Source organism: Haemaphysalis longicornis, unplaced genomic scaffold, assembly GCF_048455015.1.
Source record: "Haemaphysalis longicornis isolate Haplotype H1 unplaced genomic scaffold, Haemaphysalis longicornis Haplotype H1 scaffold_3, whole genome shotgun sequence".
NCBI lineage: Eukaryota > Metazoa > Arthropoda > Arachnida > Ixodida > Ixodidae > Haemaphysalis > Haemaphysalis longicornis.
The window spans coordinates 183,434,992-183,450,094 of record NW_027526335.1 but is presented as its reverse complement, the minus strand read 5'-3'; the positions used below and the strand labels follow the sequence as shown (position 1 = coordinate 183,450,094).

At 48.1% G+C, this 15,103-nt stretch overlaps 1 protein-coding gene across 1 annotated transcript in view; it reads right to left on the bottom strand.

Annotated features, from left to right (window-relative positions):
• Positions 1-4,912: 4,912 nt before the first annotated feature.
• LOC144175869 (arginine kinase-like) overlaps positions 4,913-15,103 on the bottom strand; it is a 33,007-nt gene continuing 22,816 nt past the window's right edge. The window contains exon 5 of the mRNA XM_077704896.1: positions 4,913-5,105. Coding sequence (XP_077561022.1) covers positions 4,963-5,105 — 143 coding nt within the window. The 3' untranslated portion in view covers positions 4,913-4,962. The remainder of the gene's footprint in view (positions 5,106-15,103) is intronic.

The following is a 15,103-nucleotide window of genomic DNA, read 5'->3' as shown; positions in this document are numbered from 1 at the left end:
GTTTCTCTTCCTCCTTCCTGCCCGATCCCGAGGCAAGGGCGGGTCTGCAGCAATTGACGCGTGCCTAGGCGCAGGAATGTAGCTAGTGGAGAACGGAAGTCGAGCGTCGCGATGTCACATGGCTATTCCCAGTGTTTCCAGCTGCTTTGAAAGAAGCAGAGAGGGAGGAGGAATCGATCGGCCAGGGGTAGAGGTGCACTTAATTTCTTCTGGCGCAGCTAATACTGAATGTAGATCGATACTTCCAACGGCATTGCATCGCTATATTGGTACTACGCGACAATAAAGGCCTTGTGTAACTTTTACAAAAGGCTTTTCTGGGTCCCTTTAAGGCACGAAGGCGACCTGCATATGTGCGATGCAGTTAAACAACCAAGCAGTGGCGTAGGCAGAAATTTGTGTCGGGGGGAGGGGAGGGGAGGCGGGTGCGGGAAGCAGACAAGTGTGGTCGAGTGTCCTTTTGTACTGTGTATCCTATGGCAGACACAAGTTTTTGCGGTTTGGGGTACGTGCGCGGTTCTTGGTTTGCCGCCCACTGGGATCAAGGCAAACACCTGATTGCTTTTATACAGCACTATAACACATGAATACTGAATAAAGTTTCAGAGAAAAAGCAAGTTGTTTTAGCAACACTGAGGGAAATAATACGACAGTATGCTTAAGTACGTTTCTCTTGTCACGAGTCTGTACTAGTTCAGCTGCCGTTGACTTGAAGCACACTCACCAAGGGCTGGCTAACTTGCGTCGGATGTCAATGACATGAGTCCTGAGCGAGCAGGGGCCTGCTAAAGCTGTTTTGAAGTGAAATTTTGTGGTCTATAGTGTCACCAAAATGACGTCACATTTTGAGCAGATCTTATGTCAGATCCGGTTTATTTTTTGTTCCGGCGGAAGTGTTCCCTCCTCACACAGATGGCGCTAAGCCCAATGAGCATCTTAAGAGCCGCCATTTTCTGAACGTATGGGCTTCTATGGAAACTCCGCTACCAGTTACATTTACCTTGGAAGCTGCGCAATAGTTTTGTATACCCACAGCCAAATCTAGAGGTTCAAATCCGGTGCCAAAGCTCATACTTTTCAACATTGTCGGACAAGAACAAAACATTACGCAAATATCAGGCAGAAATTCGATACATAAGTAATATTTGCAGTACTCCTTCATAAAAAAATTCATAGATGCTTGATTTTTGCGAAATAAAATACTACATTAACTGCAGCACCAAAATCACTCCTTCGCCTGCTGTCGCTCGCGCCACTATAGCTTCTGGCGGTATTTTAAGAAATCAAACAGCAACAGTTACAAAACGCTCCACTAGATAGATTCCACGTTCCGCTTGGAACGCGCGTGGAGTAGGGCAACGTGGTTCTATAAACGTTGAAGTTGAGCGCCTCGATTCACGCGTTTCTCCGCAGTACGGCAATGCTGGCATCGAGGCACCCAGCGTGGAGATTTGGAACGCGGTATATTTAAATTGACTTGAGGAAACCTCGAGCGTGTTTAACTTGGGAGGAGCGAGACGGAAGAAGAACAGCATGACAGGTTAACGGGAAAGCGAAGGGATGCATTTACTTGAAAAATGTCGACGAAATACTGCTGTCTTTTGTCGACATTGGCAACGAAAGGAACACACATGCGGCCAATTTTTAACAATGACATTTTTTTTTTGTTACTTGACGCAAGGGACGCGTCTGCGGACGCATTTGTCGCCTGCTCGTTTTATAAAAAACCGCCTGCAGTATCTCCCTTTACGTTTTGTGTTTTGCGTTCCCCAGAAAGATCGCCTTATCTAGAAGTGGCTCACACCCACAACACTTGCACTGGTCTGCTAGGTGCCCGTTCATGTCGCTGCTGGCTGCCAACCGGTGCTCTCTCGCACGTTGATTGAAGCAACTTCCCGTTTGACCAATAGACAACCTGATTCCTCTCTTCAGGCGTGAGTAGATATGAGGCGTTTATTTTTCGGAATGAGCGAGATCCACCTAACGCGAATTTGAGAAGAAAGCGGAAGTTTGTTACCGAACCTAAATGCAGCGCCGTCAAAACTATTATATGATATATTTTACATGTCAGCTAGGAGAAGTTTATGGACACAAGTAATAAAAAAATTATGGCGTGAATTTGAGCAATATTTGAGTGATAAGTTTAGATTTGGCTCATCTTGAATTGAAACACTCAAGTTGATGCTGCATTCTTATGAAAACTTTAAGTTGACTTTCAGGCATTCCGTGATTGAGTTTTGCTAGAAAAGGCATTAAAAATGTGCAACAGGGCCTCAAGAACAATAGAACTATACATGGAGAGCAGGTGAGTCCTCTTGGCACCATTAGCCGCTCTTTTGGAATTCTTCCTTGAGAAAATTTTCTTGGGGACGTCCGAAGTCACTAACAAATTAAGCAACCTCTTGACTGATTTTCCATGAATTTCCAAAACAATTTACAAGAAAGCTGCTCATACCTTATTCTGCACCTTGGTGAAGTGGTTCGTACTCTCAGAGCGGAAGGGGGGGGGGGGGGGGGGTTGGCCTGGGCTTGTAAGCGGCGGCTATTTAGTTAAGTAGTAAAATGGTAAATATAGAAGTAAAAATATAACCATAACCAGAGGTATTTTGTAAGAACGGGGGAGACGAAATGAAATCCTTTTTTTACATCTCCGTTTCGTTTCGTTCACTTCCGTTCACTTCGTCGTTGACATCTGAGTACAGATCTTTCACCGGTCTCCCAACTGCCGCCTGAATTTTTAATAAGCCAGCTCCGAAACGAAAAAAAAAAAAAAAAACTTCCGAAAACTCCCACGAAACAGTCTGCACACTCAGGCCAAAAGCAAACTTCCATTGGCAAACGCATTTGGCTCATTTTGATCCTTGAAACAGCTGAATCTGGATCATTTTCGATACGAACTACGTTCTTCGTACTCATTGTCAGGGCGTTATCTCACCTATGTTCTGGCCACCCCCTTTTAAAGAGAAAGTTGCCGAGTTTTTCTTGTCACTGTCGCCTTATCCGAATCACTTGCGGTTTCTGGATCTGGCTCATTTCTAAAACAAAAAAAGCCTCATATGTTGTCATACTATCAGCAGTGTTGAACTTGCTCATTCGGGCTATCGTCACCACCTTCTACACTTGTTAGCATGATTATACCTTTGTTCTTCTTTCCGGCCCTTTTTCTCTTTTTTTTGTTGTTGTTTCTGTATAATTAAGTCATGTGTAGATCAGTGTGGTTTCCTTTAAATAAACAGTTGGAAGTAGGCGCCTCTATCTGTTGTATCTTCTCTTCTTAATCTACGTCTAGTTTGCGCCGTGTTTTCTTGTTCTTTAACAGGTAGGTACCAACTAGCTCCTCAACAAGTTCTGTTAAATCATATTTTAGGTTGGCAACACACGAGACAGCCGCTTTTTAGATGCGAAGCATCTCTTGCTCGGGGCTGTGTCCCTCCCTCCCTCGTTGTCGTTGTCCGCCGTCCACACTCTACTGCGCATGCGCGTCTCTTCAGCCACATCAGCGTTTGGGCTGACGTCAGCGCAGTCCACTATAAAAAGAAAGTCAGGCGGCGCCCGGTATCGAACGCATGACTCTCTGGCCGCAACGGAGGTACGTGGCGCTCTTCCCACTGCGCTACAAACCGTGACGAGAGCATGTGCTACAAACGCGCCTTATGTCCTTCACTCATTCAAACTACGTGAAGAAGCTACAACGAAGGCACGCGAAGCTGAACGTCAATGGAAACGACGAACTGAAAACTAATGGAAACTTCAGTCGACCCCATGGCTGCTTCGCATACTACTCAGGGTTCCCCTACGGGAAGATGGTGTAATTTTGTTTCCCCTCCATTTCTCTGTCACGTGGGCTGCTCTGTCGAGACATGCGTGGCGCTTTTTTCTTTTCAGTGAAACCGTACTTGAGAATCCCAATAAGGCCTTAGCTCAATCTTCAGGACTGACTTTTACGGTTAGTCCGCCGCAAAGTACAGCACCGGCTAAACCTACAAATCCCTCTGACCAAAACTGGCCCCCAAGTCCAAGTCCAGAGAGACATGGGCGTAAGGAATGAGGCAGCTTGAATTCACCCGGCGTGAATGTAGCAAACATGACAACACACAAGGGTAATAAGGGTGGGCGACTGCCGAGTTCAAGGTAACTTGACGTCACATGCGACGGGGTCCCCATGTGGACGGGGCCAATACATACTCGCTTCTCCCCCTCATCTCACCACCGTCGCCTCCTTTTTCTCTTCGGCGCTTAGAACGTTTCAATGCTTGGGACGAAATCCTTGCATACAAATAATTGTAAAAGAATTATGTACCGCATTAAATCTGATCGTGATTGTGATTCTCGTCTTCAGTGTCACAAGTTTAACGACTTAAGATTTAGTATGAATAAATTGCGATACACACTGAGGTCGACTAAAACAATGCAAGTTATGAGGAAGTAGAAGTATGACGGCAATTGTTTCACCTTAGTTTTATTTTACCACTCTCTTGTGACGTTTCAGGGGCCATTTTAAACCGACATACTCGCAGAGGTGAGCTAACTCGCGAATATGTGTTTTAAATCGTCCGTATGTCTTTAGATGAGCAGGCTTTGGTCATCACTCAAAGAAACCTCGGCAATACGCTTACGAAAGCTTTCTATATATAGTGCAGCTTCTGGTTCCTGTTGGCTGCCACATTGAAACCGTCTGTTCACCCCCGCCAAGCCCGCTACCATCGGAGGAGCCCCTTCCTCCTAGTGGTCATAACTCCGCGGCTGGGACTTGAGTTGCTGAATCAACTTTGCTCTCTCTCTCCCTCTCTGCCTCCCTTTGAACCGAAGCATTTCCCCTCCTTTGATGTAAGCTTTCATCCTTTCTCTGCTGCTCTAGTAATCGTCGGTATGCAAGGAATTTGAAACGCAAAACACCCCTTGGTCTTCCTTTAATGACGCGTAAGATGTGAAGGCGCGCGTTTCCGGGCCCTCGTTTGGCGCCTACATCTGCTTCTCGATTTTGATCAGCTCGAGGATGCCGTCCTGCATCTCCTTGACAGCCTGGCTCTCGGTGAGGCCCAGGCGGCGCTTGTTCGAGATGTCGTACACGCCGCCCTGGCTCTCCGTGTGCTCGCCGGTGGTGCCTGCGAGGAGAAGGAGGAGGAGGACACCTTTATTTGAAGGGAACGCTCTCGGACTATTACGAAAGAGGAGTGGCGAAGTGGGTCACAGTGGTGGCATCGTCCAAAAAACTGGAAGCGAGTCCCAGTGACATCTCATTCCAAGGCGCTTGGTTTCGCCGACTTCAACCTAAGCTGCATTATTCATGACGCTAGGCGTCTCCAACACCATAGACGAGCTGATCGAGGCGGCAAGAATTGCACAGCACCAAAGACTGTTGTCAACCAAGGCAGGCAGGCATATCTGAGCAGACCCGGTATCCCTCTTGAAACCATGGCACAGCCGACCCGCAATAGCATATTCCCCCGAACATCAGAAACAATATCCGACTCACTCCCCTTCCGAAGAACATGAACCCAGCGTTCCATGAGGATAGGCGACAGAACTGAAGCGTTACAGAGGAAGTACGGAGGACGGTGCGATGTATTATACACTGACGCTGTGGAATATCATCGCAAAAGAGGGAAGATTGCGGTTGCGTCCGATGAGAACATGGTCATACGCGCACGCTGCACGGTCATAAATAGGTCTGTCGCAACGGCGGAAGAAGTGGCGATAGCGCGGGCAGCTAGGTTCAAAAATACCAAATTAATTATCCGACTTCAAAAACGCCATAAACAATTATAACAGAGGACGAATATCAGCTGAGCCGGTCAGAATCCTTGCAAAACACTGAATGGACCATCAGGTTTTCTAATCTGGACCCCGGCCCATCAGTCTCTCAGAGGCAATTAAGGAACAAACGAGCTCGCCCGAGGACTCTCTTTCCAGGCAGGCTCAGGCGCCCCTTCCACAGGACTCATATTGTCTGAAAAAGACAGCATGTTCACCTACCGAGAAATAACGCAATACTACAGGTTAACAAGAAAAGAATACCCGGACGCAGACCGCAATCTCAGCAAGAAGGAAGAGGCAATCTGGCGAAAAAACAGGTTGGAACCTACCCAAACAACGTACTGCTTAGAAACTCCACCCAGGTCAATTTGAACCGAAATGCAAACCTTGCGAAAGCCTGGCAAGCACGGTCCACATGATATGGACGTGCCCACAGATATCCGACGGCACACACACCATAGACACATGGGAGGTTCTGATGCTCATCTCAGACCTAGAAGCCCAACAGAACATCATCAATCAAGCTCAGGCAGACGCCAGGTCCCAAGGGATACTGGCCGACTCCTAGCGAGGGTTTTAAAAAAACCCATTGACTGGTACTAAATGAAAGTTTTTCATCATCATCATCATCATCCTGGGCGTAGAGCATGATAGTTGGGTAGATTGGCGGGGCCGGCTCACCACAGTAGACTGCTCGTGCAAGACTGCTGTTCTGCAAGAATTGCCCAATGAGTGTGAGGGTAGGGGTATGGACAGTATGTGAGCTTATGGCGATTTAGGGGTGATTAGCAGCAGGTGTGAATCTGCCATAACGTGTGAGTTTTGTGCGGAACCGAATGACCTGGTGGAGATAGGTTTTGGGGGCAGTGAAGCAGCGAGGGGGCTTTCGGGGCTGATAGCAAGGCGTACCATCATCTGAAAGTTTCTGGGTACGCGTGGCATTAACGAATTTATTTATTTGACGAACTTTTTGCAAGAGCGGGGACGTAAAGCGGTCCCGAGGAAGTCAGTGCATAACTTTATTGTGCCCGAGACGGGGGTGAGGGGGAAAAAGGGCAAAAAAGTAAGTGTTCCCTACAAAACTAAAAATGACCTGAATATAAACGGGAACAACCCTGCACCAGCTAGGCTATAGCAGGTCATTGGCAATCAGAAAAATGAAAGGACAGGAATCAGAGGCTCCAAAAACTTTTTGGAAGCAAAGCCAATGGGTTAGAAAAAAAAGAAAAAAGAAAAATTGAGGCTTTTGCTTTGCCCGGCGGGAAAACAACGCAACTGAGCACCAGCACGGAGTTGACTCATGAATGCAAGGACACGATGCGCCTCAGATAACAAGCATGGCGCACAACCCCCCACAGCCCACTATTCTCCCATACCACCAAGAAGCCCTGCATACATCACTGAAAAGACGCACAATTCGCAGCGCATAGCCCCTCCCCGGAAAAAATAAAAAATAATTATAACAATAAAGTCCCCCAAAAGTCCCAATAGACCACCCCCGAACACCCGACAACCCTCACAGTCCCCCGACCGCAATGTCCAGCACCAGGAACAGAACACCGTCCTCCAGGTCGCCCACTAGCACGCCCCACAGCACCGAATCCACCCTGCCAAAACCAAACACAAGTCCGTCCCAACAGTCCACAAGGCGTAGAATTAAGAGTCCGCAGTTGAGAGTCCATGAACAAGTTCGATCAGCTCAGAGTCCATATTTAAAGTCGCAAACTTATAATCAACGGTCCCACGATGAGTTTCCAACATGCGGCCGCTTCCGGGAGCAGTCGCTTTTGGTACAGCCTCATGGCCGGCTCCAAAGCGGTGTCCCCAGGGCGTAACCGGGCACAGACCAGATAGGCTCTGGCAACCCCGCTGAGCTACACCACAAGAGAAGTGAGGCGGGAGTCCCCTTTATTCTCTCCCCCCCCCCCCCCCCCCTTAGACAGCGACCAGGAGTCTTTGCGCCCTGCGGCATCTTCAGCCATCTATCTGGACGGCCCGGAGTTGAGCATCCGGGTCTGAACTGAGCAGCACGGTCTCCCACTGCTCCGAGAAAGTGTTTCAGTGCTTGAAGTGTGGTGTTGACTCTAAGGGAGGCGAGGAAGCACGGCGAGATTACGTTTTGGATGGAGTTTTGGAATTCAAGGTTTGAATGCTAGTTGCGCCGATCCCGAGGCAAGAGCTGACTGATTACCCTGCCAGCATGCACTCCTCATGGCCGGCCCCTCATGGCCGGCTCATGTCAGTATTTCGGTGACTGAAGGTCGTTATGCGATGAAGGATTTTGTGAGCAAGTGGATTGGTGGAAGTCGCGTTTCGAATAGTTTGGAGATCATCTTCGAAAGTCATTCAGGATGTGAATTTTGGGTGGGATGGCCGACGAGAAGTCAAACATGAGGAAGTCGAGGGCGTAACTGCGTAGAGTTTGGCTTCGAGTGCAGTAGCATAATTGGTATGGGGAGGGTGTGAGCAAGGGACGAAACTTGCATCATGCGGGATATATCTTCAGCGGCCTGGAATCTATACTGACCACGTGTTCATTATGCTTACATCAATTTCGAGTCTACGACACATGAGGAAAAGAGAAAGACAACGCCTGTTTCTTATATATCGCAGTTTACGGGGTGTGATTAACATGGCTTGTTTGTCCTTTCGTAGGTTCACAATGGCTTTTTACCATACATTCGTGTGTTCTGTAGAACAAATCGTTACTGAAACAATAAACCACACTGATCCTACTCAGAAAGACCGGGAAGCACTTGATGCCTTGATTAGCCAGTGCGGACAGTGGGGAGATGCTGTCCGCAGTAAGTGGCGGTATTGCCCTGGGAACGACAGCGAGGCGCCAACCGTTGAGCGCCTGCTTGCGGCTTTAGCGCATTTTGTTCATGAATGAGAAGAATAGCGCCACTTAACGTTCAATGCGTGAAATGCCATAAATCCGTTCAACGTTTCCTTCCCACGTGGGTGATGTTGACCGTAGAGTTTCTTAGTAAGAAACTCTATGATGTTGACGTGTAGCAACCATGCAGCAGTTGGGAAAATTGACTGCAACCCAGATTGTAGGCGGGCCAGTTGGTATATAACGGAGTTGCAAACAGCGTAGGAACAGGACGATAGGAGGATCACACAAACACGACGCTGTGTTTGTGTGATCCTCCTATCGTCCTGTTCCTGCGCTGTTGCACGGAGCAAGAATAAGATAGGAGGGGAAACTGAGCTTCCTGGGGCAGCCTGATAACATCCCAAGCACTTGGCGAAGGTTAAGTTTCCGGCATCTGGCGGCAAGCGAACGAATTGGGCGGTCATCGCCACAGCTGGCGCGCGTTCTGTTCGCGCTCGCCCAGTCCAACGCTGCCTCTATTAAAGGGACACTGAAGTGAATTTGTCAAGCTCCCGTTTTTGCTTGCACTGCGTAGACTGGCTCAAATTAGCACACTTTTCATGCACTGCGTAGACTGGCTCAAATTAGCACTCTTTTCATCGTTTATCCGGTTGACAAATCGGTAATTATGTTACAAAGCGCGAAAGAAGAAAAACTACCATGCGCGGTTTGCGGCGGCCGCACCAACTAAGGCTGTGACGTTGGGAGGAGGGGGCACCATGATTGGACGATACCCAAGGTTAGCAATCAAACAAGTTTCGGTTTCGGTTTCGGTTCTGTAAAACACAACCGATGGCGTTGTTGGATGGGCATTCTCAATATATCAGTAATCATTGTGCCGCGCTTCTGCCATGTTGTCGGCTGTAAAATGCATAAGATAAGCCTCCCAGGACTGCTTGGAATCGTAGCATTCACTAGCCGAGGCCTACGCAGTGCATGAACGACCTCCGCGTCCCCGCAGACGCTGAAATGCCATGCTCTTTTCCCCCATATTTGGAGCTTGCCTCACTCATGCCTGTATCGTAAAAAGCGTGTTCGCACCAGGCCAAGGGTGTGTTCATTCTGGCCTGTGCCCACTGCCCGCAAGCAGTCGGTGCTTATGGCAACAGCACGCCAACGAGAACTCGCTAGCGCGCCAGTGCCAGCCTGCGCGCATTCTGTGAACTAGTTCGTGGACCAATGAACATTGCGCGGCCCAAAAAAAGGTGAACTCAGTATAGAAAATATCGGCGGAAAACGAAAAAGTTAACCTATAAAAAAGAAAGCACGTACCCGCGGGGATTCAAACTTGTGATTTGCAAAATACTTGCGATCACACACCTAGCGCTCCAAACCACTCGGCCACCGAGGAGCGCGGCCGACCTTGAAAATATAAGGTATATAATGTATAACGAGTTTACACTTTTATTTAGTTTTAGCATTCCAAGCAGCTTAGGTGACTATTTGTTGTTTTGCGCTCGTGCAGTACGCATCCCCCAAGTTTCCACAATATCTCACGTCGAGCAATTGCATTTATTAGACGGGAAAGCGTTCGCAGATGCGTAGTCGGGCTGCTGGCCGCTGTGCTTGTTCGCCCAGCGCAAAAAAGTGCTTCCCGCACCCTAGTTTTACGCTATACGGTAAAAATATCAGTTGATTTTATTTCCTTAGTACCTATATTGACTTCGCTGACTCTTCTGCCTTCAAGGGGCCTTATATTTTCCTACTGGCCTACCAGTCAGCGAAGCGTCGCATGTGCGCTTGTGCAGCGCTTGTGTGAAGCGACCTTGTCTTGCAGCTAGATGCTGTGTACAAACTAACCAAGTAAAGAAAGGCACATTCTTCCATTCACAAACGTATCCTGGCTTCGTTTCAACTGAGCGAACGAATTGCGACGACCCGTGGGCGGCCGGTGGACGAAACCCTGGCCCGACTGACTGTCTGAAGGCCGGGGAGCCGTGCAGTAGCGCAGCCAATTGTGAGCTCGGCTCCTCCCGACGTCACACGAAAACACCACAGAAAATGGGCGAGCGTACAGAGAGGAGGACAGCATTTTCGGATTAATTTTTCTACTAAATACAATCGCGTAAACGCGCCCAGAGTGGCCGAAACATGGCCTGGGGACTCCGGACTACAATTTGCGCTAGTAATCCCGAAATGTTTACTTATCACTTCAGTGTCCCTTTAAGGCGCCTCGAGCTTCGCGATCGCTGCGCCGCCTGCCGCCGCTTCTCCGCGGCATTGACTGGATGTGCGCTGCGTGGCTGATAGGGGCTCATGCAGTGTTTTGGTTCTGTTTCGCCTCTTTTACCTTTCCGCACCCTAAAAAAAACTTGTTATGGTGACGTCTATGAGCAAAGAGTACGTTTAGGTCACTTAAAAAGCAGCTGCGTCTTCGTAGAGTATGCAATCGCTGCAAGAGCTACCCGGGGACACGGTTTTGCGTGCTTTGTCGCCGCTCTTCCGGGCGTCGGCGATGGTAGCAGCATATCACCCCTGTCACCTCCAAATACGTCAGGCACAAATGAATTCTACTGTCGCCTCGTTTAGACTTGATACTGGTACAGTAAGAGGCTGGCTTCATTTTGCAGCGTGGACAACGAATGCGGCTTCGTTTCAAATATATATGTCGCAGAAAAATATGATTTGGGGGATGTGATTAGCCAATTCCGGACAATAATTTATGCTTTTTATAAGAATATAAACCATGCGAAAATTTTAAGTATATTCCAAGCCTGTACGTCGTTAAATATGTGCCCACACACGCCCTATATCAAGAACCAAGGCAATTTAATATCAAACCACCTAAAAATACATGCTGTGCAAGAGCGGAAGAAAGGTAAGAGCTCTAACTGAAATGAAAAAAAAAAAACAGTGCAGCTTCTGGCATGCTAAAGACGTCCGTCGAAACTTAAGCCAGGTAGGGCTCACCAGACCAACTATACGCGAAATGCACTGCTATTTCGCGAGACATAGGTGGGGAGTAGAAGAGGGGACGCTGTGCACAAATGCGGAGCGGAATCAAGCAATGAACGTCTTATTAATCACACACACAAATTTTGCGTTCACTTTCCTTCTGTTTTTCGACTTCACCGACCAGCTGATCGTTCAGCGGACGCATTTTTGGAAGTATACAGGGTAGGCAGTTCACAAGCGATGAAAGCTGTCGTTGGAAGAGTGTGGTATGTGATAAGGCCCTCTGATTTCAGTTATGCTTTATTTTGCAGGCTCCCTGTGCCATATGACGATTTTTCGAAGTGTTTAGTCGCGGATGCCGATTACATTCTAAGCCCGTCTGCGGGCTGCTCGCAGAGCATATATGTAGCAGATGAATGTTTGAGGACGCTCACCTCACGACAGGACTACTCTTTGTCGTGTGCCGATTCCCGAGTATAATTCTGCATTATCCATCGTGCTTTCGTTGAATATTCCGGAAATTAACACACACTGGCTTGTAAATGGTGGTGATCAATATCTGAGGTATATTTTGGCAAAAGTAACGGGCGTGCTGTCAGGTATAAGTGTTCCGCTGAATATGTAAGCGCACAAAACTGATTTACATCGTAGTGTATACCCGTAGCATGAACATCTGAGGAACCGGTGGTTACGGAGACACTGCTGGCAAATTCATGGCAGTGTAACTACAATCAGCTCCGTGTATACACCGGTTCCGCGACGCTGGCCTGTGACACACACCTGACGCTTATACAGACCGAACATACCACACTAAGTTCACGTCAGAAACATTTACACTCGTAAAAACACCCGATTTGCGAACAGAGTGACTGCTCCACATGAACATGGATTTCCAATGCCCGCAAACGGTAAATCGCAGTCGTGAACATGTCGCAAAAGCAGAGGCGACAGTGGGGAGCGGGGCGGAGACTCCCCCGCCTGCTTTCGAAACGAGCCACTAGGGGGATTTTAGTGGCGCCCCTACAGGCCACGCCCGAGGAGGCGTATAATCATTGCCTAATGCGTGAGCGAAAAATGGCCAAACATTATACCTTTCCCCTCTCCGTAGCATTCCTGCGTGCTTCCATTTACGCCGGCCAGCGCCGCTTCTCGGAAACTATGCAAAATAGTTAAGTTTGTTTAACGTACCCCAGGCGGCGTTCCTACGCCTTCTTGTTTTTGACCATGCCTGTCTGTCATGGTCTATCGCTGATAAAGCGGCCCTTGTCACGGGGCAAAATCTCTTGCGCTGCCCTAGGGCTAATGCCGGCTTTGCGCGATTATCTACTAGGATCACGGGCCCCGAAATTTTCTGAGTGGGGCATCCTCCCTCAGTCTCCTCCGCATTTCGGTCTTATTTTGTTCCCGCTGTTCGCACGCCGTATCGGTGCGAAATTTTAAAATTGAGCACTGCAATGTAGAAGTGCCCGGGCAACGTGGCGGGACCCTCAGCTGCTTATCCTTTTGTTTTCTACAATCTTCTGAAATTTAGGAGCACGTGATATTTCTGGAAAGTAATGGTAGAAGGGAGCGCCTGAACAAAAAATGTGCACGCAATTTTTCCTTCCCTAAATACTCCTGAGGGATAACTGTCAGTAAAATAGTAGCTGCGCCATCCGAAAATATCGTTTTTCTGTTCGCTATTTGTCTACCCGACAATTAATATGTTCTTACATTATTCCAGTTCCGCCTCCGTCAGTTATCTTTGGAAAAATGCAGCAAGATGAAGCGTGCGACACGTAAACGAGATCACCAGAGCGCCCAGAGCTAGCACCCCGTCGCGGGTAAGATTCGATCCCACGACCCTGCGGGCGGAACGCAAGGTACATGGTGCTCTACCCACTGCGCCACAAAGCCGACACAGAATGGAAGGCTACGAACGCGCCTTATATCCTTGACTAATTCAAACTACGTCAAAAAGCTGCTGATACAACGCATTCACTACCACCAACTCCCCAAACACTAAACGTTAACGCAATACACCCACCCTCTATGCGACGCATTTACTCGAGTCCCCCTCGCCGGGAAATGGGCCCTTTTTTAGATGTGTATTAGGGAGATATACTTCCGTGCTTTAGGAAATTTGGACGTGCTTAGCAATGAACATTTAAATTCTGCATTGATACCTCACCAACGCATGTGCCACCGGATTTTTCAATTCACGAAAAGCCTACTCGACTGTTTTCCCAAGTATGGCTCATGCATGGCGCAGCAGTGTGTGTCTGTGCTTGCGTGCTTTTAAGTGCGAATGCACTTTATAAGCGACCCCAAACCATCCACCGCCGGCGGCGGCGGCGGCGTCGGCGGCGGCGGCGGCGTCCGCAGTCCTCCTCTCTCTATATAAAAAAAAAACAGCATCCGGCGCCAGGTTTCGATCCGAGGACTTTTTCGATCCGAGGCCGCAGCGCGACGCTTTACCGACTAAGCCACGGACGCTTTTTTTTTTCTTTATTGCCTGACTTGGCATAACACAAAAGTTACATGCTCAACCAACAGGTTGATGTAATAACACCCTGCCACACTTTAAGCAGGCAGTTAACATTTGTGCACTTTCATCACACATAAATCGTTCATGATTCTCGCTACATCATCATCACACCCCTGTGCTGCGTGCACTTCTCTAAGCTTACACACATTTTCAATGAAATAATTTACCACAGGCATAGCGTCCACGTCATTGTTACGTACTACCATTCTGCTCCTCCAAATGGCGTGAAGGCCGAGCAGGAAAAAAACATCGTATGGTATGACATCGTCTTTTATGTCAAGGTAACGTATTCCATCTAGTGTTAGTGGCAGATCTTTGTGGAAGGTTCGTTGGAGAACATCCCAAAAAAACACCGCGTCCCAGTAATCCACAAAGACATGCTGTACATTTTCTGGCTTTTTACAAAGCCTACATTCGTAGCCCCATGGCAAATACATTCCCTTTTCATGCATCCATGTCAAAACTGGCAGGGTCTGTGTGTGTAACTTAAAGAAAAAGGTTTTTACCCCCCCTGTTACTGGCATACGCTTAACTCTTTTAAGGACGTTGTTAGTATGAGCTCCGCGGTAAAGCCCCCTGTACATAGGTTCCGGGCATAAAAGTTCAATAACATCACAATACAGACGTTTGCGCGTTACCTGAGACAAGTAGTCTAGTGTAAATCGTGCGTTCAAAAACCGGAAAGATGACACAACTTCGCGTAAGTACCCACTAACAGCGTATCGTTGGACACCTCTTGTTGACACAATAAAATTAGGCATTGCCGAGGACAATCTAACCTGAATGAATGTTCGTATAAATGGGTCACACTGGTCGCGTAGAAACAAAAACCTTGACACTAACTGTTTTACAAACAGATTAGGCAGTCCCAGGGCCCCACCTTGTAACTTTCTAAACAAGCTGCTGCGCTTTGTTCGTTCGAAAGACGATTGCCATACAAATACTGCAAACATCCGATGAAATCTCTGAATGTTTGCTCTCGTACAGAACAGTGCCTGCATGACGTACCATAATTTAGCAAAAAGAAACATGTTGCATATGGT